Source organism: Amblyraja radiata, chromosome 1, assembly GCF_010909765.2.
Source record: "Amblyraja radiata isolate CabotCenter1 chromosome 1, sAmbRad1.1.pri, whole genome shotgun sequence".
NCBI classification, from domain to species: Eukaryota; Metazoa; Chordata; class Chondrichthyes; order Rajiformes; family Rajidae; genus Amblyraja; species Amblyraja radiata.
Genome location: NC_045956.1, coordinates 24,257,977 through 24,279,088, shown reverse-complemented (window position 1 = coordinate 24,279,088; position 21,112 = coordinate 24,257,977). Strand labels below are relative to the sequence as shown.

General features: G+C 45.7%; 2 protein-coding genes across 3 annotated transcripts in view; both read right to left on the bottom strand.

Annotated features, from left to right (window-relative positions):
- Positions 1-3,233, bottom strand: part of cpz (carboxypeptidase Z) — a 56,821-nt gene extending 53,588 nt beyond the window's left edge. The window contains exon 1 of one of the 2 annotated variants that reach the window (XM_033018912.1): positions 3,088-3,233. In XM_033018912.1, coding sequence (XP_032874803.1) covers positions 3,088-3,175 — 88 coding nt within the window. In that variant the 5' untranslated portion in view covers positions 3,176-3,233. The remainder of the gene's footprint in view (positions 1-3,087) is intronic. The other variant, XM_033018906.1, reaches the window with a different exon arrangement.
- Positions 3,234-4,187: 954 nt separating this feature from the next.
- LOC116971800 (G-protein coupled receptor 26-like) lies at positions 4,188-17,557 on the bottom strand. Its single transcript, XM_033018924.1, has 3 exons — positions 16,053-17,557; positions 14,699-14,812; positions 4,188-4,453 (listed from the first exon to the last, which is right to left on the bottom strand). The coding sequence occupies exons 1-3, from the start codon at positions 16,718-16,720 to the stop codon at positions 4,219-4,221; spliced, it is 1,017 nt and encodes a 338-aa protein (XP_032874815.1). The 5' UTR covers positions 16,721-17,557; the 3' UTR covers positions 4,188-4,218.
- Between the last annotated feature and the right edge of the window lie 3,555 nt (positions 17,558-21,112).

Here is a 21,112-nt window from a genome sequence, read left to right as displayed (position 1 = left end):
TTCATTGTCCCGACCACGGATACAATACAATACAATACAATACAATACAAAACCGTTTATTTGTCATTTGAACCTCACATGAAGTTCAAACGAAATTTGGTTCCTGCAGTCATACAAGAAAAGAACCAAGACACACACCAACACAATTCACACAAACATCCATCACAGTGAATCTCCTCCTCACTGTGATGGAAGGCAAAGTCTTGTCTCTCCCCTGCTCTCCATTCCTCTCCCGAAGTCAAAGTCAAAGCCCCCGGCGGGCGCTAGCAAGTCCCACGGCCACTTAAAGCCGCGCCGGGCGATGTAAGACCCTGCTCCGGGTCCCGATGTCGGAGCCCCCGGCGGGCGCTAGCAAGTCCGCGGCCATTTAAAGCCGCGCCGGGCGATGTAAGGCCCCGCTCCAGGTCACTCTCAACCCCGCATTTCGGGCGGTAGAAGTCGCCGTTGCCGGTGCCCCACAAAGCAGTCTCCCACCGGGGACCCGTGAGCTCTCGGTGTCACCATCCACCGGAGTCGGGTCGCAGCAGCGCGCCACCACAGCTCTCCACGCTCCGAAGCTGGCCAGCTCCACGATGGTAGGTCCGCAGCTCCGCAGGCTCCGTGACTTGAGCTGTCGTTCCGGTTGGAGGCCGCTCCACGGTGCTAGGCCCCAACGGCAACGGAGACCCGACAGGGAAAAGGTCGGGTCCCCGTACAGGGAAGAGATCTAAAAGTTTCCCTCACCCACCCCCCGCCCCCCACACATACACAGTCAAAAACCCACCACAAACTGTACACTCAACAGGACAATAAAATAAAAAGAGACAGACAGACTGCAGATGCCGCTGCGACGTCGGTCGCGCCGCCAACCCAATCAACCCATGAACAAAGGAGGAGGACTGACTGAAAGTTATTGCCTTCCACCATAGTGAAGAATGTTGATTCCACTGTGTTGGATGTTCATGTTATATTCTATTGTGTATTGTACTCTCTTGTTTGTATGGCTGCATGGGAAGTCAAATTCCACTGTACCCCAATTGGTGCATGTGGCAATGAATGTGAACTTGAACTTGAACTTGAACTTGAACTATACTTGGGTTGGCTTGATTGTATTTATGTATAGTATTATGTGATTTGAAGATAGACACAAAATGCTGGAATAACTCAGCGGGCCAGGCAGCATCTCTGGAGAGAAGGAATGGGTGAAGTTTCGGGTTGAGGCCTATCTGAAGAAGGGCCTCAACCCGAAACATCACCATTCCTTCTCTTCAGAGATGCTGCTTGTCCCACTGAGTTACTCCAGCGTTTTGTGTCTATCTTCAGTTTAAACCAGCATCTGCAGTTCCTTCCTACGTATTATCTGATTTGATTGGATAGCATGTAAAACAAAGCTTTTCAATGTACCTCAGTACACTAAACCTAATCCTTTCTAACTTGGGAGCAGAAGAATACTCCATTGACTGTAAAATTTAGTACACCCCTGACGTGATGGGACTGCAACATTTCAGTTACTATCACACCTCATCAAAATTAGTCGGTGATCTAAAGTCCAGATTCGTAAATGTGACCTAAAGCTGGCTGAAATGAAGGAGGTACAGGATCGGTTGAAACACTGCATGGTAGAACAGTGTCATCTGTCTGTCCGGCATCTGTTCTTGTATAAAGTAACTCACATCCGAACAATTTACAAGTTATACAACAGGCGCCAGATGGCAGCAGAGACAAGGCCCGTTTTGAAAAAATAAAACTGGCAAATTAATAAAGGAGACAACTAAAAATAACCTCGTGAACAGTGGATGGAACTTTATGGGACTGCAGTATTTAGTGATCAAAGCAGAGGCAACGCGTTTAATATATTGATTGATGAGGAGAGTGGATTCAAGTGCCTCGGTTTGCCATCTGGTCGCTTCGTTTTCTTCCATTTAAAAATCATCCCTCCGCCTTTGAAAAGACGAGGAAACTAACATCTGCTGGACAATAAAACTGAGTCCGCACGGGACCTTTTGGAAGTATTTATGGTCACCCAGATGAAAACGTGCGCTTGGACTGTGTGCAATTAATTCGAAAATAAGTTCAAATCAAATGCAATCGAGAAATGATATTCCTCAGAAGATAGACACAACATGCTGGAGTCACTCAGCGGGAGAGGCAGCGTCTTTGGAGAGAATTAATGGGTAACGTTTCGGTTCGAGACCCTTCTTCTTTTTCAGAAACGTCTCCCATTCCTTCTCTCCAGAGATGATGCCTGTCCCGCTGAGTTACTCCAGCATTTTGTGACTATCTTCAGTGTAAACCAACATATACAGTTCCTTCCTACACAATGATATTCATCGGTCTTTAGTAAAGATATAACACAATCAGTTCTGCCGTTCTCAGCAGATTGCCAAAGCACTGCTAATTGAATCATGAAGGCACTTTCAAGCCGTTGATGTTCAGCGCGGACTGAAGGAACCTCCATTAGCTCACGAACATCTGCTAGCAGCAACTATGGGGCGGAGTCTTTCTAAAATTCCCTCGGTTGGATTTGGAAAGGCTCCCGCAAGATATGGTTACTAAGTGACCCCGGCTTAGACATTTATCCCGTTTTCAGAATGATTAAAAGGTTAAAAACTGCGATCAGACCACTCACTCGCTCACTGCCACCTCGCCCTAGTAATATGGGAGGCAAATGCTTTACTCTTTTTGCAACTTGTTTCATTTTGATTTTTGTGCAAACCGCACGAATGTTTTTTGTTTAAGTTTTCAAACCAATATATCAGATGTGCGCAAAGCTGTGTGATTTGATGGTCGCCCTGTAATTTCCCAATAGTTTCCCTGGGAGGGAAGAAGCTGTTCGCCTTCCTTCGTTGTTTTTGAATGATGAGAACAATGATTGCCTAAGATTACACACCGTGGTTCGGCGGGGCAGCATCTAGTTAAACCATCAGAAATTGAACCAAAGTTATATAAATCCGCCTCGAATATTTTCTATTCAAAAATACACACTCGTTCGGCATTATGACAGCGGTATCTAGGCGCAGGGTAGCACGTTTGGTGGCCAGTTCTTTACTCCCGGAATGCGGCGCTATATCAGACATGTATATATACACAGTCGTTTCTCTTGCTTACCTAGTGCTTGATCGGCGGGCTCGCACCTTGGAGCACAATGTACTATCGTGACAAACAGGACGTGCAGAACAAACGGGACCAGGTTCATTTTTGCTCCGTTTGTCTGCACTGCTCTTTGATAACGCCGCTAGACCACAGGCTTCTATAATGTGTACGTACAGCTTTGCGAAATAGGGACCTGAAAGGCAATGTGCATGTTTTATAAGAAATACGGCGGAATATCATGTTACCGTATTGCCACGTGGAAGTCCAATTACAATAGTGAATATTATAAGGGTGGGCGGGGATGCAGAAAATCGGAAGGCTAGTAATTGCAGACATTCGTCTCCTGACCAATGTATAAACACTCCGACCAATGTATAAACAGTCGTATCTGTAGTCGTATTCACGTGACATTATTGAATTGCGGTCAATTACTTTCGTCAAACGACACACTCGCGTTTAAATAAAATTCTGTTCGACACAGTGTACTCATGAAAATTTATTGTTGCTTGGATAATCTGTCGTGAAGCTTACATAGAATGTAAACACCGTAAACACATTCAGTATTAACTCTACACCTCCACCAAACTCTCACGCACCCATTCATCATTAAATATTGTCTCAAACAACTTTGACTTTGACTCTACATTTGCGGACGCGTTTCAACCCAAGTGTTTGGTGGAGTTGCCCTGACCTATGACAAATATATATATATTTTTTTGTAGTTTTAGTTATAAACAGGAGGAACACTGTTTTACCCTTTGGCACAGGACCTGGACAGTTAATGAACATTTTCTCCTGCAGTAAATTTATTAATCCCGTAACAGCTCGATTGAAAGCTTTTTAATGGTTTAAGTGATACAGTGCAAACAGATAATTTCAATTCACAACTCCCCTTCTCAATGTACAAATACTCAAAGCTTGATAATAATTTGCACAAAACTGCGAAAATACAAATATTTACGGAAAAAGACAGAGATTTAACCATATTACATTCTTTCATAAAATATTTATCATAAAAAGACGCTTGCCTTTGGCTCTTTTAATTTTCCCCGTAACACTGGAATGATCAAAAAGTGCATGTAGTCTCCGTGTGGCCAAATTTCACTTACACTGGGTGAAAGGGTCACTACACAGCTGAGATGGCTCTCAGCTTCTCTGCAGGCAGTAGTCGTTCTCGGTATCCAGGGAGCTGTTGTGTCCGGAGGACGGGTACAAATCTCTTTTGAATGTCCGGTTGACAATGTTGACCAGAGCCTTCTTGTACTGTTGGCGAAGCAGCGAGTAGACGAAGGGGTCGGCAGCTGCTTTGCAGTAGGCGAGGCACTTACTCACAACTCCCCAGTGATAGTTCATAGACACGAAGGACAATAGCTCTATCAACCTGTAGGGTGTGGGGGCAAAATGGTACACGTTTTATTAGTATTTTGGGCGCTCTGCCATTTACTTGCAGTTCAAAACAGAAACAGGTCATTGTGATGGAAACAAAGAACTGCAGATGCTGGTTAATACACAAGGACACAAGGAGCCACAGTTGCTCAGCGGGTCAGGCAGCATGTCTGGAGAACATGTTCTGACCCGCTCGAGTTACTCCGGCAATTTGGGTCATTATGATGCCGTATTCTCATCGCACTCTGCAACAAAGTATCAGCCCGTTCGGCCCACATTAAACGCTCCACACAAATTGCCACCCATCCTACTCTTATCAGCCTCTCACTATGTATTTTTCGGCTGAAGGACCGAGTAGCGTTTTCAATTCTGTCTGGTGTGCACAAGCACGCTAGAGATAAATGCATTCAATTTGTTGAATAGTTTCCACATGATTTGACCCGATGCATCATAAAGGGCTAATGAACAAAAACAGGAACATAATGCGGAGGCTCTAAAAGGTGCTGGTCAGACCGCATTTGGAATACAGTGAGCAGTTTTGGGTCCCATAATCTGGAGAAGGTCCAGAGGAAGTTTACCAGAATTAACCTAGGAATGGGTATGTTAACATATGATGGCATTGGGTCTCTAGTTTAGTTTAGTTTAGTTTAGTGATACAGCGCGGAGTCCGCGCCGACCAGCGATTCCCGCACAAAGGGATCAGGGGGTATGGATTGACGGGAGGTACGGGATACTGAGTTGGATGATCAGCCATGATCATATTGAATGGCGGTGCAGGCTCGAAGGGCCAAATGGCCTACTCCTGCACCTATGTTCTATGTATCTATTAACGCTACCCTACACACACTAGGGACTATACACATAAGGATATCGACCCGATACGTCACCCATCCCTTCTCTATGCTGCCTTTTTGTGTCTACCTTCGATTTAAACAAGCATCAGCAGTTCTTTCCTAGACAGGGACAACTTACACTTACCAAGAACCTGTACGTTCTTTGGAGTGTGGAACCGAACTGAAGATCTTGGAGAAAACCGACGCTGTCACGGGGAGGAGGTACAAACTCCGTGCAGGCAGCACCCGCAGTCGGGAGCTACCGCTGCGCCACCGTGGCCGCCCATGAATGGTCGGGTAGTGAATCTCTACTCGCTGTAGTTTAGAAGGACCTCATTAAAACTTGCCGAGTAGTAAAAGGCCCAAAGAGAGTGGATTTGGAGAGAATGTATCCACTTGTGGGAGGTCATCTGAGAATTAAAGGACGTTCCTTTAGGAAGGATACAAGGAGGCATTTCTTCAGTCAGAGGGTGGTGAATCTGTGGAATTCATTGCCACAGAAGGCTGTGGAGGCCGTCAATCGATATTTTTAAGGCATAGATAGATTCTTGGTTCGTACAAGGTACACAAAAATGCTGGAGAAACTCAGCGGGTGCAGCAGCATCTATGAAGCGAAGGAAATAGGCAACGTTTCGGGCAGAAACCCTTCTTCAGACTCCCTCCAACTCTTGGTTAGTACAGTTGTCAGAGGTTATGGGGAGAAGACAGGAGAACGGGGTTATGACGGAGAGGTTGATCAACCATAATTGAATGGCGGAGTAGACTAGACGGGCCGAATACCCTAATTCTGTTCCTATCACATTTGCTTGCTAATTCGTAGCTGAATTGTTCTTGCTTTGAGATGAGATGCACCACTTCCGCCTCTCTCCTTGTGCATCAGTTAAGTCTACCTTGTTCTGCTCTGAAACAAACTATCTGGTTTTCTACTACGCGGCCTCCAGCAACTTTTTCCAGCTGTTTCATACTATTCACTTTACCAAGGCAAGGCTTGGTTCGTGTCCACAGACCTTGGAGTTGCAACCTTGAGCACATGGCCTACATAAATATCAACACGAACCATTGTTATAATATTTGCATATGTTTCTCTCATCCCAAATACCAACCCACGCCCTCGATAGCAACAAGTTTTGTTTTAAATGGAATAAATCTGTTTTTAATACTGGGGATGGGGAGGGTCATTTTCCTATTTCAGTACCTCTTGTTAAGGCTAGGAAGAGTTTGAGAGTGACGTGAATTCACTGGTGAAGAGAATAATGAGCTACCCTCCCTAATAATCTGCAAAAAGCGTGTCAAGATATATATAGAATCATAGAAAATAGTTGCAGGAGTAGGCCATTCGATCCTTCGAGCCAGCACCATTATTCAATATGATCATGGATGTTCCTGCTTTCTCCCCCATATCCCTTGATTCCGTTTTCCCTAAGCGCTAAATATAACTCTCCCTTGAAAACAAAGAGGCCTCCACTGCCTTCTGTGGCAGATAATTCCACTGATTCACAACTCTCTGGGTGAAACCGTTTTTCATCATCTCAGTTCTAAATGATCTATCAGTTATTCTTAAATTGTGACCCGTGGTTCTGGACTCCCCCAACATTGGGAACATTTTTGTCTATGTCTAGCCTGTCCAATCCCTTAAGATTTTAATATGGTTCTACAAAATCCCCTCTCATCCTAAATTCCATTGCATATAAATCCAGTCGATCCATTCTTTCATCATGTGTCAGTCCAGCCATTACGGGAATTAACCTGGTGAACCTACGCTGCAGTCCATCAATAGCAATAATGTCCTTCCTCAAATTAGGAGACCAAAACTGCACACAATATTCCAGATGTGGCCTCACCTTGTACGACTGCAGTAGGACCACCTTGCTCGTATACTCAAATCCTCTTGTTATGAAGGCCAACATGCCATTTACTTTCTTCACTGCCTGCTGTACCTGCATGCTTACTTTCAGTGACTGATGTACTATGACACCTAGGTATTGTTGCACCTCCCTGTTTCCTAATCTGACACAATTCAGATCATAATCTGCCTTCTTGTTCTTGCCACCAAAGTGAATAACCTCACATTTATCCACATTATACTGCATTTGCCATGCATTTGCCCACTCGCCCGACCATTCCAAGTCACCTTGCAGCCTCATCGCATCATCCTCACAGCTCACACTACCACCCAGCTTCGTGTCATCCGTAAACTTGGAGATGTTACATGTAATTCATTCGTCTAAATCGTTAATTTATATTGTCAATAACTGGGGTCCCAGCACTGAGCCTCGCCGCACATTACTAGTCACTGTTTGTCATTCTGAAAAGGACCCGTTAATTCCTACTCTTTGCTTCCTGTCTGCCAGTTCTCTATCAAGCAAAAATGTCATTGTCCTATCTGGGACACATGACAATAAACTCTCTTGATTTGACGTGACTTGTATCCTGCCAACCAGTTCTCTATCCATGTGTATAATATCCATTTCACACCAATAGCAGTCAAATTTAAATTCTAGTTCACGCCCATCTGATCGCGGCGAAGTTATGAAGTTTCACCAGATGAACGCCGGTATAACCGTAGGTTATAACTATAGGTATATTATAAGTAGCCTTTATGACTAAAGAGAATATTTTCTCTGCGTTCTGGATTTAAGAAAAACATATGGACCGGTACGTTCCGTGAGACAACTGGAGAGTTAACTGAATTTCTCCTGCCGTGGAACATTAGCCAGAACAAAGCATGTGAACCACAAAGTACATGGATAGTTCAGATAAAATGTCAAGGATATTTTGCTTTGGTTTAAAAAAAAAACATCGGGCGGAAACCCCTCCCACCTCATCCCTTTTCCAATAAACCCTCCACTGCTTTCAATTGAATTAGCCGCTATTGAGAGTTCCCAGTTAAATCACACATCTATGACCCTGCGAGGTGTTTCCGGAGTTTCATTTTACGTGGATGTCCCCCACTGCCAAAATATCTAACACTATTAAGAATCTAACAAGTGTTTCTCCAGCTTTTTTGTGTACCTTCGATTTTCCAGCATCTGCAGTTCCTTCTTAAACACTTTGCCCATGAGTGTTGCCTGGCCTGCTGTGCATTCCCATTATTTTCTGATTTTATGTTACGCTATTCTGCCTGTACAGTCAGAAATCCCCCCCACTATGTGTCTCATCTAAAGCAATATGTGAAAAACAATGCATTTAAAGAGGTAGAGAGGCAGAAATGATTTAGGATAGGTTTTCCAGAAGTGGCGGCGCTGTTAACAGCTGCGGCTCGCCTGCAGTCCGTCTGTCTTTACTTTTTTCTGTTGTTTTTTTTGTCTTGTTTTGGTTAAGTTTTAGTTTGTTGGGTTGTGTTAGGGGGGGGGGGGGGACATGTTCTCTGTCTCCTCCTTCGGGGGAATGCGACTTTTTCGTGTCGTATCCTCCTTCTCTGCCTCCGTCTGCGCTGAGGCCTAATGGCGGAGCTGGCGGCCTCCAGCCTGCGACTGACCCCGAGGCTCCGGAGGCAGAGCCAGCCAGGACTCACCAACGAGAGGCTGGCCGTCTTCGGGGCTGAGGCAGCGGTGGCCCGACTTGCTGGTGCGGCGTTCTGGCTTTCGGCGGCGGCCTGGAGCTGATGCAGCGGGGCTCGGAGCTGAGACTGCGGGACCCGGAGCTGGGGCGGTGGCTCGGAGCTGAGACTGCGGGACCCGGGGCTGGGGTGGTGGCCCGGAGCGAGACTGCGGGACTCGGAGCTGGGGCGGCTGCCCGGAGCGCAGACTGCGGGACCCGGAGCTGGGGCGGTGGCCCGGAGCGGAGACTGCGGGACCCGGAGCTGGGGCGGCGACCTGGAGCGGAGACTGCGGGACCCGGAGCTGGGGCGGCGGCCCGGAGCGGAGACTGCGGGACCCGGGGCTGGTGCGGCGGCCTGGAGCTGGGGCGGCGGCCCGGAGCGGAGACTGCGGGACCCGGAGCTGGGGCGGCAGCCTGGAGCGCAGACTGCGGGACCCGGAGCTGGGGCAGCGGCCTGGAGCTGGGGCAGCTGCCCGGAGCTGATGCTGTGGCGGGCCGTCTCGGAGTGGAGACGGCGTTCCGGCTTTCGGCGGCGGCAACATCACCACGGAGGTCCGCTGAACTAGAGGGCGGCATCTCCGGCCTGGATCGATCGCCTCAGCGCAGAGGGAGAACAAGGAGGGAAGAGACGGAGACTAAGACTTTGCCTCCATCACAGTGAGGATGTGCTTGGTGAACTCACTGTGGTGGATGTTTAATTTGTGTTTATTGTATGTTTTGTTTTTATTGGTTCTGTGTATGACTGCAGGCAACATAATTTCGTTCAGACCGAAAGGTCTGAATGACAATAAAGGAATCTAATCTAATTTAGAGGTAAAGCCCTGCCAACTGAAAGATTGGTGTCACAGTGCTGCCGGTTCACACAGAGGTGGTAGGGAAACTTAATAGAGCTGCCAGAGGAATCATATTGGAAGGAACTGCAGATGCTGCAGATTTAAACCGAAGATAGACACAAAAAGTTGGAGTAACTCAGCGGGACAGGCAGCATCTCTCGAGAGAGGGAATGTGCGTTGTTTCCGGATCCAAAACGTCACCCATTCCTTCTCTCCAGAGATGCTGCCTTTCCCGCTGAGTTACTGCAGCTTTTTGTGCCAGAGGAAGTTGAGGCAGGTACAATAACAACTTTGCAAATATATTTGGACAAGTGCAATGATAGGAAAGGTTTAGAGGAATATAGGCCGAACGAGGGCAAATTGGACTCTGTCTCAATGACTTGCCTTCACGCTATGAAAGTTGATATGGCGTTATTTTGAGGCTTCCTTCTAGTTCTAGTCTGTGAGATTGTACCGGAGGTACCACATTGCCAGCTTCCTCATGTGATCATGACAATCAGCTAAGCATTCACACCGCTTCACTCTGTTAGACGCACGATCTTTCAAAAACGGTGGTTCCCCGAATTCCTACCTATCCTACTCATCCCAAACTCTTCCCTCTGCTCAAATTCAATCTGCCATCTCACTTTTCAAATCTATCTGCTTTAATCATTGAATAGCTCGGGTTACAGAGGTTATGGGGGAAAGGCAGGAGAGATCTATCTCTCCCTCCTATCTGATCTAGGAGGGAGAGACAGATCCGCCATGATTGAATGGCGGAGTAGACTTGGTGGGCCGAGTGGCCTAATTCTGCTCCTATCACTTAAGATCAATCATGAGCAAAACGCAAAGTGTAGGAGGAAAACAATGACTCGGGAAGCATTTTCTTCCAGGAAGACGATGCCTCTGGTTGGGACCATTCTTCAGACCCTAAAAGTCGCCTATTCATTCCCTCCTCGGATGCTGCCTGGTTGACTCAGCTCCGCCCAGTACTTTACATTTTGATACTGTGATTATTTCTGCTCCTGCCAAACCTCGCTCCTCCTCGCTATTTCTGGGTAAGTACATAAAGAAAACTGGTGAGGCCAAAGAACTGTTGTTTCCCTTTACTCCCTAAGCGTGGTCAACCTGGTGAGGTGGAGCTCTAGGTACCACGGGATAATAATACTGTCCCCCTGAGTACTTCCATTACACATTTTTGATTGAAATTTAACGATGATCAGGAAATTCGTTCCCGAATCACAGTGAGATTCTCATTTCTTTATCAAATCGGTGGAGCTGTGCAGAGTGGAGAACCTGAACACTTGAGCAAGGCACAAAAATGATGGAATAACTTGGCGGGTCAGGTAGCATCCGCGTAGGGAGTGGACAGACGACGTAATATTCCGTGTCCATTCCCTCCCCAGATGATACCTGTCCCGCTAAGTTCCTTTGCTTTGCTCAAGATTCCAGCATTGTAGTTCCTTTTGTCTACAAATCTGAACTCTTAGCAGGCCATCAGGGAGTAGGACGAGCGAGGACCAGAGTCTGGTTCTCTACTAATCAGCATTCTGACAGGGTGGGAAATGATTTGTTGGTAATATCAATTTCTAAGTCTTAGCATTGAATTCATGGGTTTGCCATCCAAGCCTTGCCATTTCCTTGTCCCAATTATTTCAAATTATTTCAATCAAAGGGGAATGGTATTTGCCATTTAAAACTGGAGGGCTCATGTGCCGACACATTTTCTTCTGTACCAAAAAACTTTAAGCGTCTAGATTAAGTCCGTTTTAAGCAAACTGATCTCCCGGTGTCCCAGCACTTCAATCTCCCCTCTCATTCCCAATCTGACCTTTCTGTCCTGGGCCTGCACCATTGTCAGAGTGAGGCCCAGCGCACATTGGAGGAACAGCACCTCATATTTCGCTTGGGTAGTTTACACCCCAGTGGTATGAACGTCGACTTCTCCAATGTCAGGCAGCCTTTGCTCTCTCTCTCTCTCTCTCTCTCTCTCTCTCTCTCTCTCTATCCCCTCCCCTTCCCAGTCCTCCCACTAGTCCCACTGTCTTCTTTTGCCGTACCCCCTCCCCTGACATCAGTCTGAAGAAGGGTCTCGACCCAAAACGTCACTTATTCCTTCTCTCCAGAGATGCTGCCTCACCCGCTGAGTTTCTCCAGCATTTTGTATCTACCTTAGATTAAAACTGATTCTTTTAATGAGCTTTGCATTGAGAATACTTCCAAATATTCTATTTAGTTGAAAATAGACTAGCATTTGCAGGCCGGAAATAACTGCCCAAGAATATAACTTCCAGTAGCTTCATTGTTAAAATGGGTTTTGCGACACTGGAACCCCGTGTGGATGTGTTACAGTTCCACATTCGTTTTTCACTGCTACATGCTTCCACAAATCCACAAACGAATTTTGCTCAACAGTAACGCCGAGGAGCATGATCTCCTTAGTGATCCCCGCACATTAGTTTTAGTTTTAGAGATACCTGTACACCGACCAGCGATCCCCGCACGTTATCCCCGCACGTTAACACAAGCAGGGACAATTTACACACATACCAAGTATACAAACCCAGGCCAAATTAACCTTCAAGGAGTGTTGGAGGAATGCGAAGATCTCGGAGAAAACCCACGCAGGTCACGGGGAGAACGCACAAACTCCATACAGACAGCACCAGTGGTCAGGATCGAACCCAGTTCCCTGGCGCTGCAAGCGTTGTAAGGCAGCAACTCTACCGCTGCGCCACCGTGCCGCCCACATTATAGATTCGACTCTCGCACGTTGGCAGAAGTCAAATAACCAACCCGAGATGTGTCTTAATTATTGTAGCGAAATGGTAAGATATTCACCTGTGAAATTGCTAGAAATAACGTTGAATATTTTTTTTAGGATTTGGAACACTTTCAAAACAGGGGATGTGATTAGGAAGGAGCGGGTTCTATAAATGGATACAGAACAGGTGATCCAAGAGCTTGAGAAGTTTTCTCCAAGCGTCCAGTCTACCACCTTCCCCGACGTTTACTTGACCAAAACACAAAGTGCTGGAGGAACTCATCTGAGGTAGACAAAAAATGCTGGAGAAACTCAGCGGGTTAGGCAGCATCTATGGAGAGAAGGAATAGGCGACGTTCGGGGTCGGGACCCTTCTTCAGACTCCAGCATTTTACTTGAGCAAAACACAAAATGCTGGAGAAACTCATCTGGTCGGGCAGCATCTGTGGATGTAATGGACAGGCGACATTTCGGGTTCTGACCTTTCTCAATTCCCGACCTGTCCATTCACCCCACTGATGCTGCCTAACCCAATGAGTTCTTCCAGCACTTTATGTTATGCTCAAGATTCCAGCATTTGCAAGTCCCTGTGCCCCCAACGCTGACTAGTTATTTTAAGCGCGGGTCTGCTTATTTTTTACTGGACTGGCATATCAGTTTTGTTTATCAGTTGAGTGTTTACTGTGTGTGTGTGTGTGAGACGGGTGCGGGCGTGACGTTAGCAGGACTGTGGTGGATCAAAATACATGACGAAGCACATCAATAAATAGCTCGGCCTTTTCCGTTAGAATGTCATCACTTAGTTGATAGGATATGATGGTCCACGATGCGATGTGGAGTAGACCTGCGTAAAATGCCGCCGCGTTCAATGTTTCTCGGTTCTGGGAGCACCCCAATTGCACATTCATTTTCATTGCACTACCATTTTGCGGAGAATTTTCCAACGCATTTCCCCCCGTTTAGGAGATGGCAGGAGATGCCTATGATGTGAATCTGCTGTCCCTTTCCCGACAACCGTTTCATTTTAATGTGGGACAAAATTCGAATTTGTCTATTTGCACCCGTATGGAAAATATATGGAGAATCCATCGTGTTTTACACGGGACTTCAAAGGGTAGACTGTAAAAGAGGGAAACCAGGTTTGGCGAGTTATACTTTTTAGTTTTTGGAGATATAGCACGGTAACAGGCCCTTCGGCCCACCGGATCCGCACAGACCATCGATCCCCGCACATTAACACTATCCCACACACAGGCCAATTAACCTCCAAACCTGCCATTAACCTGTAACAGGTTATATGTTAATGTACGTCTTTAGACAGTGAGTGGAAACCGAAGATCTCGGAGAATGTACAAACTCCGGACAGACAGCACCCGCAGTCGGGGTCGAACCCGGGTCTCTGGGACTGCAAGCGCTGTAATTAGGTAGCAACTCTAGCGCTGCGCCACCGTGCCGCCCTTAGTTGCTAACATAGACCATGGTGCACGAGAACAGGCCCTTCGGCCAACTATGTCTGTATCAAACATGATGCCAAATTAAACTAATATAATTTAACCCATGTAGAAAGGAGATGCAACAAGCATGATGAGGCAGTCTGCCAGAATTTATAGTCCAAACATCCCCTTGAACAGCACCGAAGGCAGAATAATCATCCACATAATTTTTAAAAAAAAGACACAAAGTGCCGGAGTAACTCAGCGAGTCAGGCAGCATCTCTGGGGAACATGGATAGGCGACGTTAAGGGTTCGGACCCTTCTTCAGATTCCTTGTCTTCAAATTCAAATGCTAATGCAGTGTTTCACCATTGCATTGCAGTGGCGTGGTAAATATGAAGGATGCCGCCTTCAGAGTAATGTGTGGGAGGATGGGGCACAATTGACGCGTGGTTAACATTCAGAGATAATGACTGACTAACTCACACCCGAGACTCAATGACCCGAATTTTGCGACCAAATGTGAAAACATATTGCACTTAAACCGCATGCACGTTAATATGGGGGGCCATGTGTAAATGTCAGGCAATCCTAAATTTGAGCGACAGCTGTGGTTACTGCTTTGTGACCGCGTTCTTTCAGTGGAAGGTATTCTAGTATCACACTTAGCAATGCAAACTCCAATGCAAACTAAGAGTATTTATATAAAACACCACTATCCTCTGATTTTATTTTAACATTGTTAATCGGCGGTGTTATTGCACCTTCGTCCACTTAATGAGATACAAATGAAGCGCAACTTGATTATTTTGAATACTATTGAAACCGACAGAAGCTGAATGTTTGGGGTACTTTACCTGGTAATAACATAAGGAGCAAAGCAGACAATAAACGATCCTATAAAAATGCTGATCTTCTTGGTTGCACGCTGTCTTCTGGTCTTTTGCTCTGCGATGCAACGCTGTTTCACACTGAAATGAGAAATCCGACACTTAATTCCATGGCATAGCCATGGTAGTAGGTCTGACCAACTTATCAGCCAGGAACACAATTACTGAGTGAAAATCACTGAAAAATGTTATCTAGGGGGATAGATGGAAGTATTCTGAATAAAACGGAAGCGTCTGAGGTGAAACTTAATTAAGCTGCATAAAATTATGGAGGGATTGAAAGAAACGTGAAGGGCCAAGAAACAGGGAGCATATATTTAACATATCTGATAAAAATTATTGAATGTCTGGTGAGTTTTTTTGTGTACAGCGCACCGACTAAACACACTGTTTGAAATATAATTTTCACCATCATAAAAATATGTCTGGATGTCTACTTGAAGATAAGTGACGTGGAAGACTATTGTAGGTTGCTGGGGAAATGGATGGTGTAGGTGTTCTTCATCACCTGTACGGACATGATGGACCGAATGGCCAGCCTTCGGCATAAAACATGGAACAGTACAGTACATTAACATATCTTTCAGCCCACGTTATCTGTGCCGTACATGAAACCAAGTTAAACGAATCTCCTCTACCTGCATGTTATCCACATCCATCCCCTGCCTGCAATATCCATGTGCCTATTTAATAGCATTTTAAATGGCCCTATCGTATCTGCTTCCACTACCCCCCCCCCCCCACCCCGTCAAACGTTTAACTACTTAATGTATTCAATAATAATGTAACACAAAAAAATTTAAAAAACGTAAAAAGTTTAATTCAACTTTTCACCCCCAATGCATTAATGTAATATGTCAGTGATTTTGTTTAAAAGGGTCAATTTGGAAGGTAAAACTGCCCATGAAACAACTCGATAACTGTCCGTAACCTTTCACTTTGTTCCACCTTTCTAAGCAGAACTTATGATCTTCGAAGCTAAACTTTATGAAAACACCATGCGAATGAAATAAACCAATGCACTGGCTGTAACCCGCAGATATTACAAGTCTATGGCATTAATTCCATACAACGTAGTGCTGTACAGCACAACAGCATGCCCTTCGGCCCACAATGTCTGTGCCGAGCATGATGCTAGCATGAACTAATCTCACCTGCCTGCACATGATCCACATGCTTCCATTCCTTGCATATCCATGTACCTATCTCAAACTGTTCTCAGTAGCATTTACAACGTGTATTGGCAATGTGTGCCATTTCATAGGACAGTGACATGACTTACAGTTAAACCAGTTGCAGCGAACTTAAAACATGACTTTACCTGGGGTGGATATCTACCAGTAAAACCAAAGTCTGCATGGTGATAATGTCTATTCGTTTGCAATGAGAACGGGCAACCTTCAAAACCTTCAGGTATGTAAAGCACAGTATAACAAGCGAGAGCATGAAGCTGGTGGAGTGAAAGACGACGGTGAATATTGTGAACTGTCTTCTCGCCGTCTCTTCCTGTAGGTGCAAAGTGCATGATGCGTAAATGTTATTGAAACCGACCCAGGTGAAAAACATTGCGACGGCGGGGAAGGAGAGAGAATGAAGCCAAGTGTAGCTCATCATCAACACGGCGTCCTTGTGTCTCATCTTACTGACATAACTTAAGGGGAACACCACGGCGATCCACTTGTCTATACTTAACGCTGCCATGCTCAGCATAGTGTTCGTGGCGAGAAAGGTTTCCAAAAATCCAACGGTTTGGCAGATGCAATCGCCAAATGGCTGTTGCTTTTTGACGACTCCCAGCACAGTCGCTGGCATGTTCACAACGGTGATGAGCAGGTTGCAGAAAGACAAGTTAACTATAAATATGCCCGGCACCTGCTTGCGGATGTCGGAACTGTAGACGAAGCATATTAACACCAACAAGTTGGAGAGCAAGGACACCATCAGCACCACCACGATGAACAGCACCAGAAGTACTTCTACCAAGTCCATCTCTCAAAGGGTAGATTTATAACAATAGGTCAGAGCCCATCCTTTTGCCTGGCGAAAGATTCCGTGGAAACATCAGCTCTGGCGGTGATAATCTACCTTGCTGCCTTTTTCTCTTCTTCCCAGCGATCCGGAGTCCGAGAAGGCTTAACCCAAAGCGGAGCTGTCCAAAGCCCCGGAGCCGACTCGGAGAGGGGAATTGGAAGTTCAAGAGTTGCTGGAATAAAGCGGCGTCCACCTCACTCACCCACTGTGCACCGGAGCTGTCGGCTTCCTTGAATAATGGCTCCGGCACTGCGGGACCGAGCAGCCTCCCCCTTCTCCACTAGCACCCCCACCTCCTCCCAACCCCCTGCCGTCAGTGGCGCTCAACCAAGCCCGGCGGGCAACGCCGGATCTCTCTCTGAAATAGACACCGTTTGTCACCTCCTCAGCACCAGCTCCATCCAACAACAGCGGCCGAGTCATGCGCACAGCCAACCTCGGCAGAAATACATGAACATACTCTACGGCATGATAGAGGGATAAAGGAGGCAGTGGGCGAGTGCTTGTGGAGACCTCTCCGACTTGTGGAGGCAGTGATCTGGAAACCCAGGCGTCGGTTGTGCTTTACCTACTCGTTGTTTAACATCCTTGCCATCTATAACGATCCGCACCTGTCGAATTTGCAAATGGTTTACATCCTCAGAGCAGTTCGGGTTTCAGCCCGGGACTGCGAGGCGAGTTCATCAGACAGAGCGCTGTTCAACTCAAGCCGAGTTGAGGCTGGCAGCCTGCTCTAAAAGTTATAAACACCCACAATGGATAGCAGAGTAAAAGAGAAAGAAACGCAAGCTTATAGTGCCCACCTGCTTCAGTTGCCTCTGAACCGGCGGAGGAAGATGAAGTCTGAGCTACTCTATAACTGAAAGCAGTCTACATTCTCACAACACACCCTGACATATGTGCTTCCACCTAATTGACTGTAACGCGGTTGCTGCCTTAAAACATTCCAAATTAAAGCTGCTTCGCAGAGAGGCATTCCATTTATCCGATCCCCGGTTATTTATACACCCAGGAAAAAATACTACTTTGTATTACAGTACAATATCGATTTCATTTGAGTACAGAAGGAAACAAAGCGGGCAATACGGGCTGAAAAGATGAAGTACGTGGGGAAGCTGGCCAGGAATATAAAGAAGGACAGTAAAAGCTTCTTTAGATATGTTAAGGGAAAAGAGTAGCAAAGTCAAATGTGGGTCCCTTGAAGGCAGACACCGGTGAAATTATTATGGGCAACAAGGAAATGGCAGAAGAGTTGAATAGGTACTTCGGATCTGTCTTCACTAAGGAAGACACAAACAATCTCCCAGATGTACTGGAGGACAGAGGATCTAAGGGGGTAGAGGAACTGAAAGAAATTTTCATTTGGTGAGAAATAGTATTTGGTAGGCTAAGGATGATAAATCCCCTGGGCCTGATGGTCTGCATCCCAGGGTCCTCAGGGAGGTGGCTCTAGAAATAGTGGACGCATTGATGATCATTTTCCAATGTTCAATAGATTCAGGATCACTTCCTGTGGATTTGTCACCACCTCAGCACCAGCTCCATCCAACAACAGCGGCCGATAGCTAATGTTATCCCACTTTTTAAGAAAGGAGCGAGAGAGAAAACGAAGAATTACAGACCAGTTAGCCTGACTTCGGTGGTGGGAAAGATGCTGGAGTCAATTATTAAAGAGGTAATAATGGGGCATTTGGTTAGCAGTAAAAGGATTAGTCCAAGTCCACATGGATTTAAGAAAGGGAAATCATGCTTGACTAATCTTCTGGAATTTTTTGAGGATGTGGCAAGTAAAATGGATGAAGGGATGCCAGTGGATGTATTGTATCTACACTTTCAGAAAGCCTTTGATGAGGTCCCGCACAGAAGACTGGTGACTAAAATTAGAGCACATGGTATTGGGGTGTTGACATGGATAGAAAATTGGTTGGCAGACTGGAAGCAAAGAGTAGGAGTGAACGGGTCCTTTTCAGAATGGCAGGCAGTGGCGAGTGGAGTGCCGCAAGGCTTGGTGTTGGGGCCGCAACTGTTTACCATATATATTAATGATTTGGAAGAGGGAATTAGGTGCAACACTAGCAAGTTTGCGGATGACACAAAGCTGGGTGGCAGTTTGAACTGTGAAGAGGATGTTAGGAGGTTGCAGGGTGACCTGGACAGGTTGAGTGAGTGGGCAGATGCAGTATAATATAGATAAATGTGAGGTTATCCACTTTGGTGGCAAAACAAGGGGGCAGATTATTATCTCAATGGGGTTATGTTAGGTAAGTGGGAGGTGCAGCGAGACTTGGGTGTCCTTATACACCGGTCACTGAAAGTTGGCATGCAGGTACAGCAGGCAGTGAAGAAAGCTAATGGAATGTTGGCCTTCATAACAAGAGGATTTCAGTATAGGAGTAAAGAGGTTCTTCTGCAGTTGTATAGGGCTCTGGTGAGACCGCATCTGGAGTATTGTGTACAGTTTTGGTCTCCTAATTTGAGGAAGGACATCCTTGTGATTGAGGCTGTGCAGCGTAGGTTCACGAGATTGATCCCTGCGATGGTGGGACTGTCATATGAGGAAAGATTGAAAAGACTAGGCTTGTATTCACTGGAGTTTAGAAGGATGAGGGGGTATCTTATAGAAACATATAAAATTATAAAAGGACTGGCCAAGCTAGATGCAGGAAAAATGTTCCCAATGTTGGGTGAGTCCAGAACCAGGGGTCACAGTCTTAGAATAAAGGGGAGGTCATTAAAACTGAGGTGAGCAAAAACCTTTTCACCCAGAGAGTTGTGAATTTATGGAATTCCCTGCCATAGAGGGTAGTGGAGGCGAAATCACTGGATGGATTTAAGAGAGAGTTAGATAGAGCTCTAGGGGCTAGTGGAGTCAAGGGATATGGGGAGAAGGCAGGCACGGGTTATTGATAGGGGATGATCAGCCATGATCACAATGAATGGCGGTGCAGGCTCGAAGGGCCGAATGGCCTCCTCCTGCACCTATTTTCTATGTTTCTATATTTCTATATTTCTACATTGTTATACTACGGGATTAATGGTCCTGTTTAGGCCCCAACAAGTGGTTGGTTAAGTAGTAGGAGAGCCGGAACTAGGGGTAATTGCCTCAGAATTAAAGGCCTTCTTTTAGGAAGATGAGGAGGAATTTCTTTAGTCAGAGGGTGATGAATCTGTGGTATTATTTGCCACCGAAGGCTGTGGAGGCCAAGCCAGTTGTGGGGAGAAGGCAGGAGAATGGGGTTAGGAGGGAGAGATAGATCAGCCATGATTGAATGGTGGAGTAGACTTGATGGGCCGAATGGCCTAATTCTACTCCTATTCCTAATGACTTTATGGCCTTAATCTGAAATGCAGAGCAAGGTCATGCCAGAATGATTGGCTGCACCACTTAATGCCAAATTACAAGGGAACCATTGTATTGGGACCAAAATATATTTTCCTTTTGCCCAAACTTCTAAAATGTAGTGCATATTTCCAAGTAAGTTAGTTGTTCCAACTTGGTATCTTTGCCAGTAAATGGGGTAAAATTGTATGTGTGAAGGGCACAATTACCAATTGAATTATATGCGGTAGGAAGTACAATTCAATTGATATTTTATGGGGAAAAAACTAATTGGGATGAGCAAGTTTACTGAACAAATTAACATCTGCAGAAAATGTAAATAAGAAAGTGGGGAATTCGGCCATTTGGCCCATTAAGTCTGCTCCACCATTCAATTAATGGTAAGTTTCAGCGAGATTATTTTCATTAACGTTTCCGCTGTCGTGGATACAGTTTCTGAATTAACGAAGGGGAGGCAAAATTAAGATTGGTCACAATTAATACATTCATAAGGTCATAAGTGACAGGAGCAGAATTAGGCCATTTGGCCCATCAAGTCTGCTCCACCATTCAATCATGGCCGATCTATCGCTCCCTCCTCACTCCATTCTCCTGCCTTCTCCCCATAACTCCTGACACCTATACTAATCAAGAATCCATCTATCTCTGCCTTAAAAATATCAATTGACCTGGCCACCACAGCCTTCTGTGACAATGAATTCCACAGATTCACCACCCTCTGACTAAAGAAATTCCTCCTCATATTTCCTAAAGGAACGTCCTTTAATTCTGAGGCTATGACCTCTGGTCCTAGACTCTCCCACTAATGGAAACATCTCTCCACATCCACTCTATCCAAGCCTTTCACTAATTGCTAAGTTTCAATTAGGTCCCCCTCAATATGAGAGTAATAACAATATTCAAGCCAGTGAAATCATTTTTAAAGAATTAATTTTTCTCATTTTGTTTGGATGGATGACTCCAAATTGATCCCTTGAACGGTTTAAATACCGAGATAAAAAAAAATTTTG

Bases quoted from the DNA above. Each gene is read 5' to 3' on its own strand.
- LOC116971800 (XM_033018924.1), bottom strand. From the start codon at position 16,720: ATGGACTTGGTAGAAGTACTTCTGGTGCTGTTCATCGTGGTGGTGCTG. The intron at 14,813-16,052 runs GTAAAGTCATGT...TTCTCATTTCAG, and splicing joins CTGGTAGATATCCACCCCAG to TGTGAAACAGCGTTGCATCG. The intron at 4,454-14,698 runs GTAAAGTACCCC...CACACCCTACAG, and splicing joins GCTCCTTATGTTATTACCAG to GTTGATAGAGCTATTGTCCT.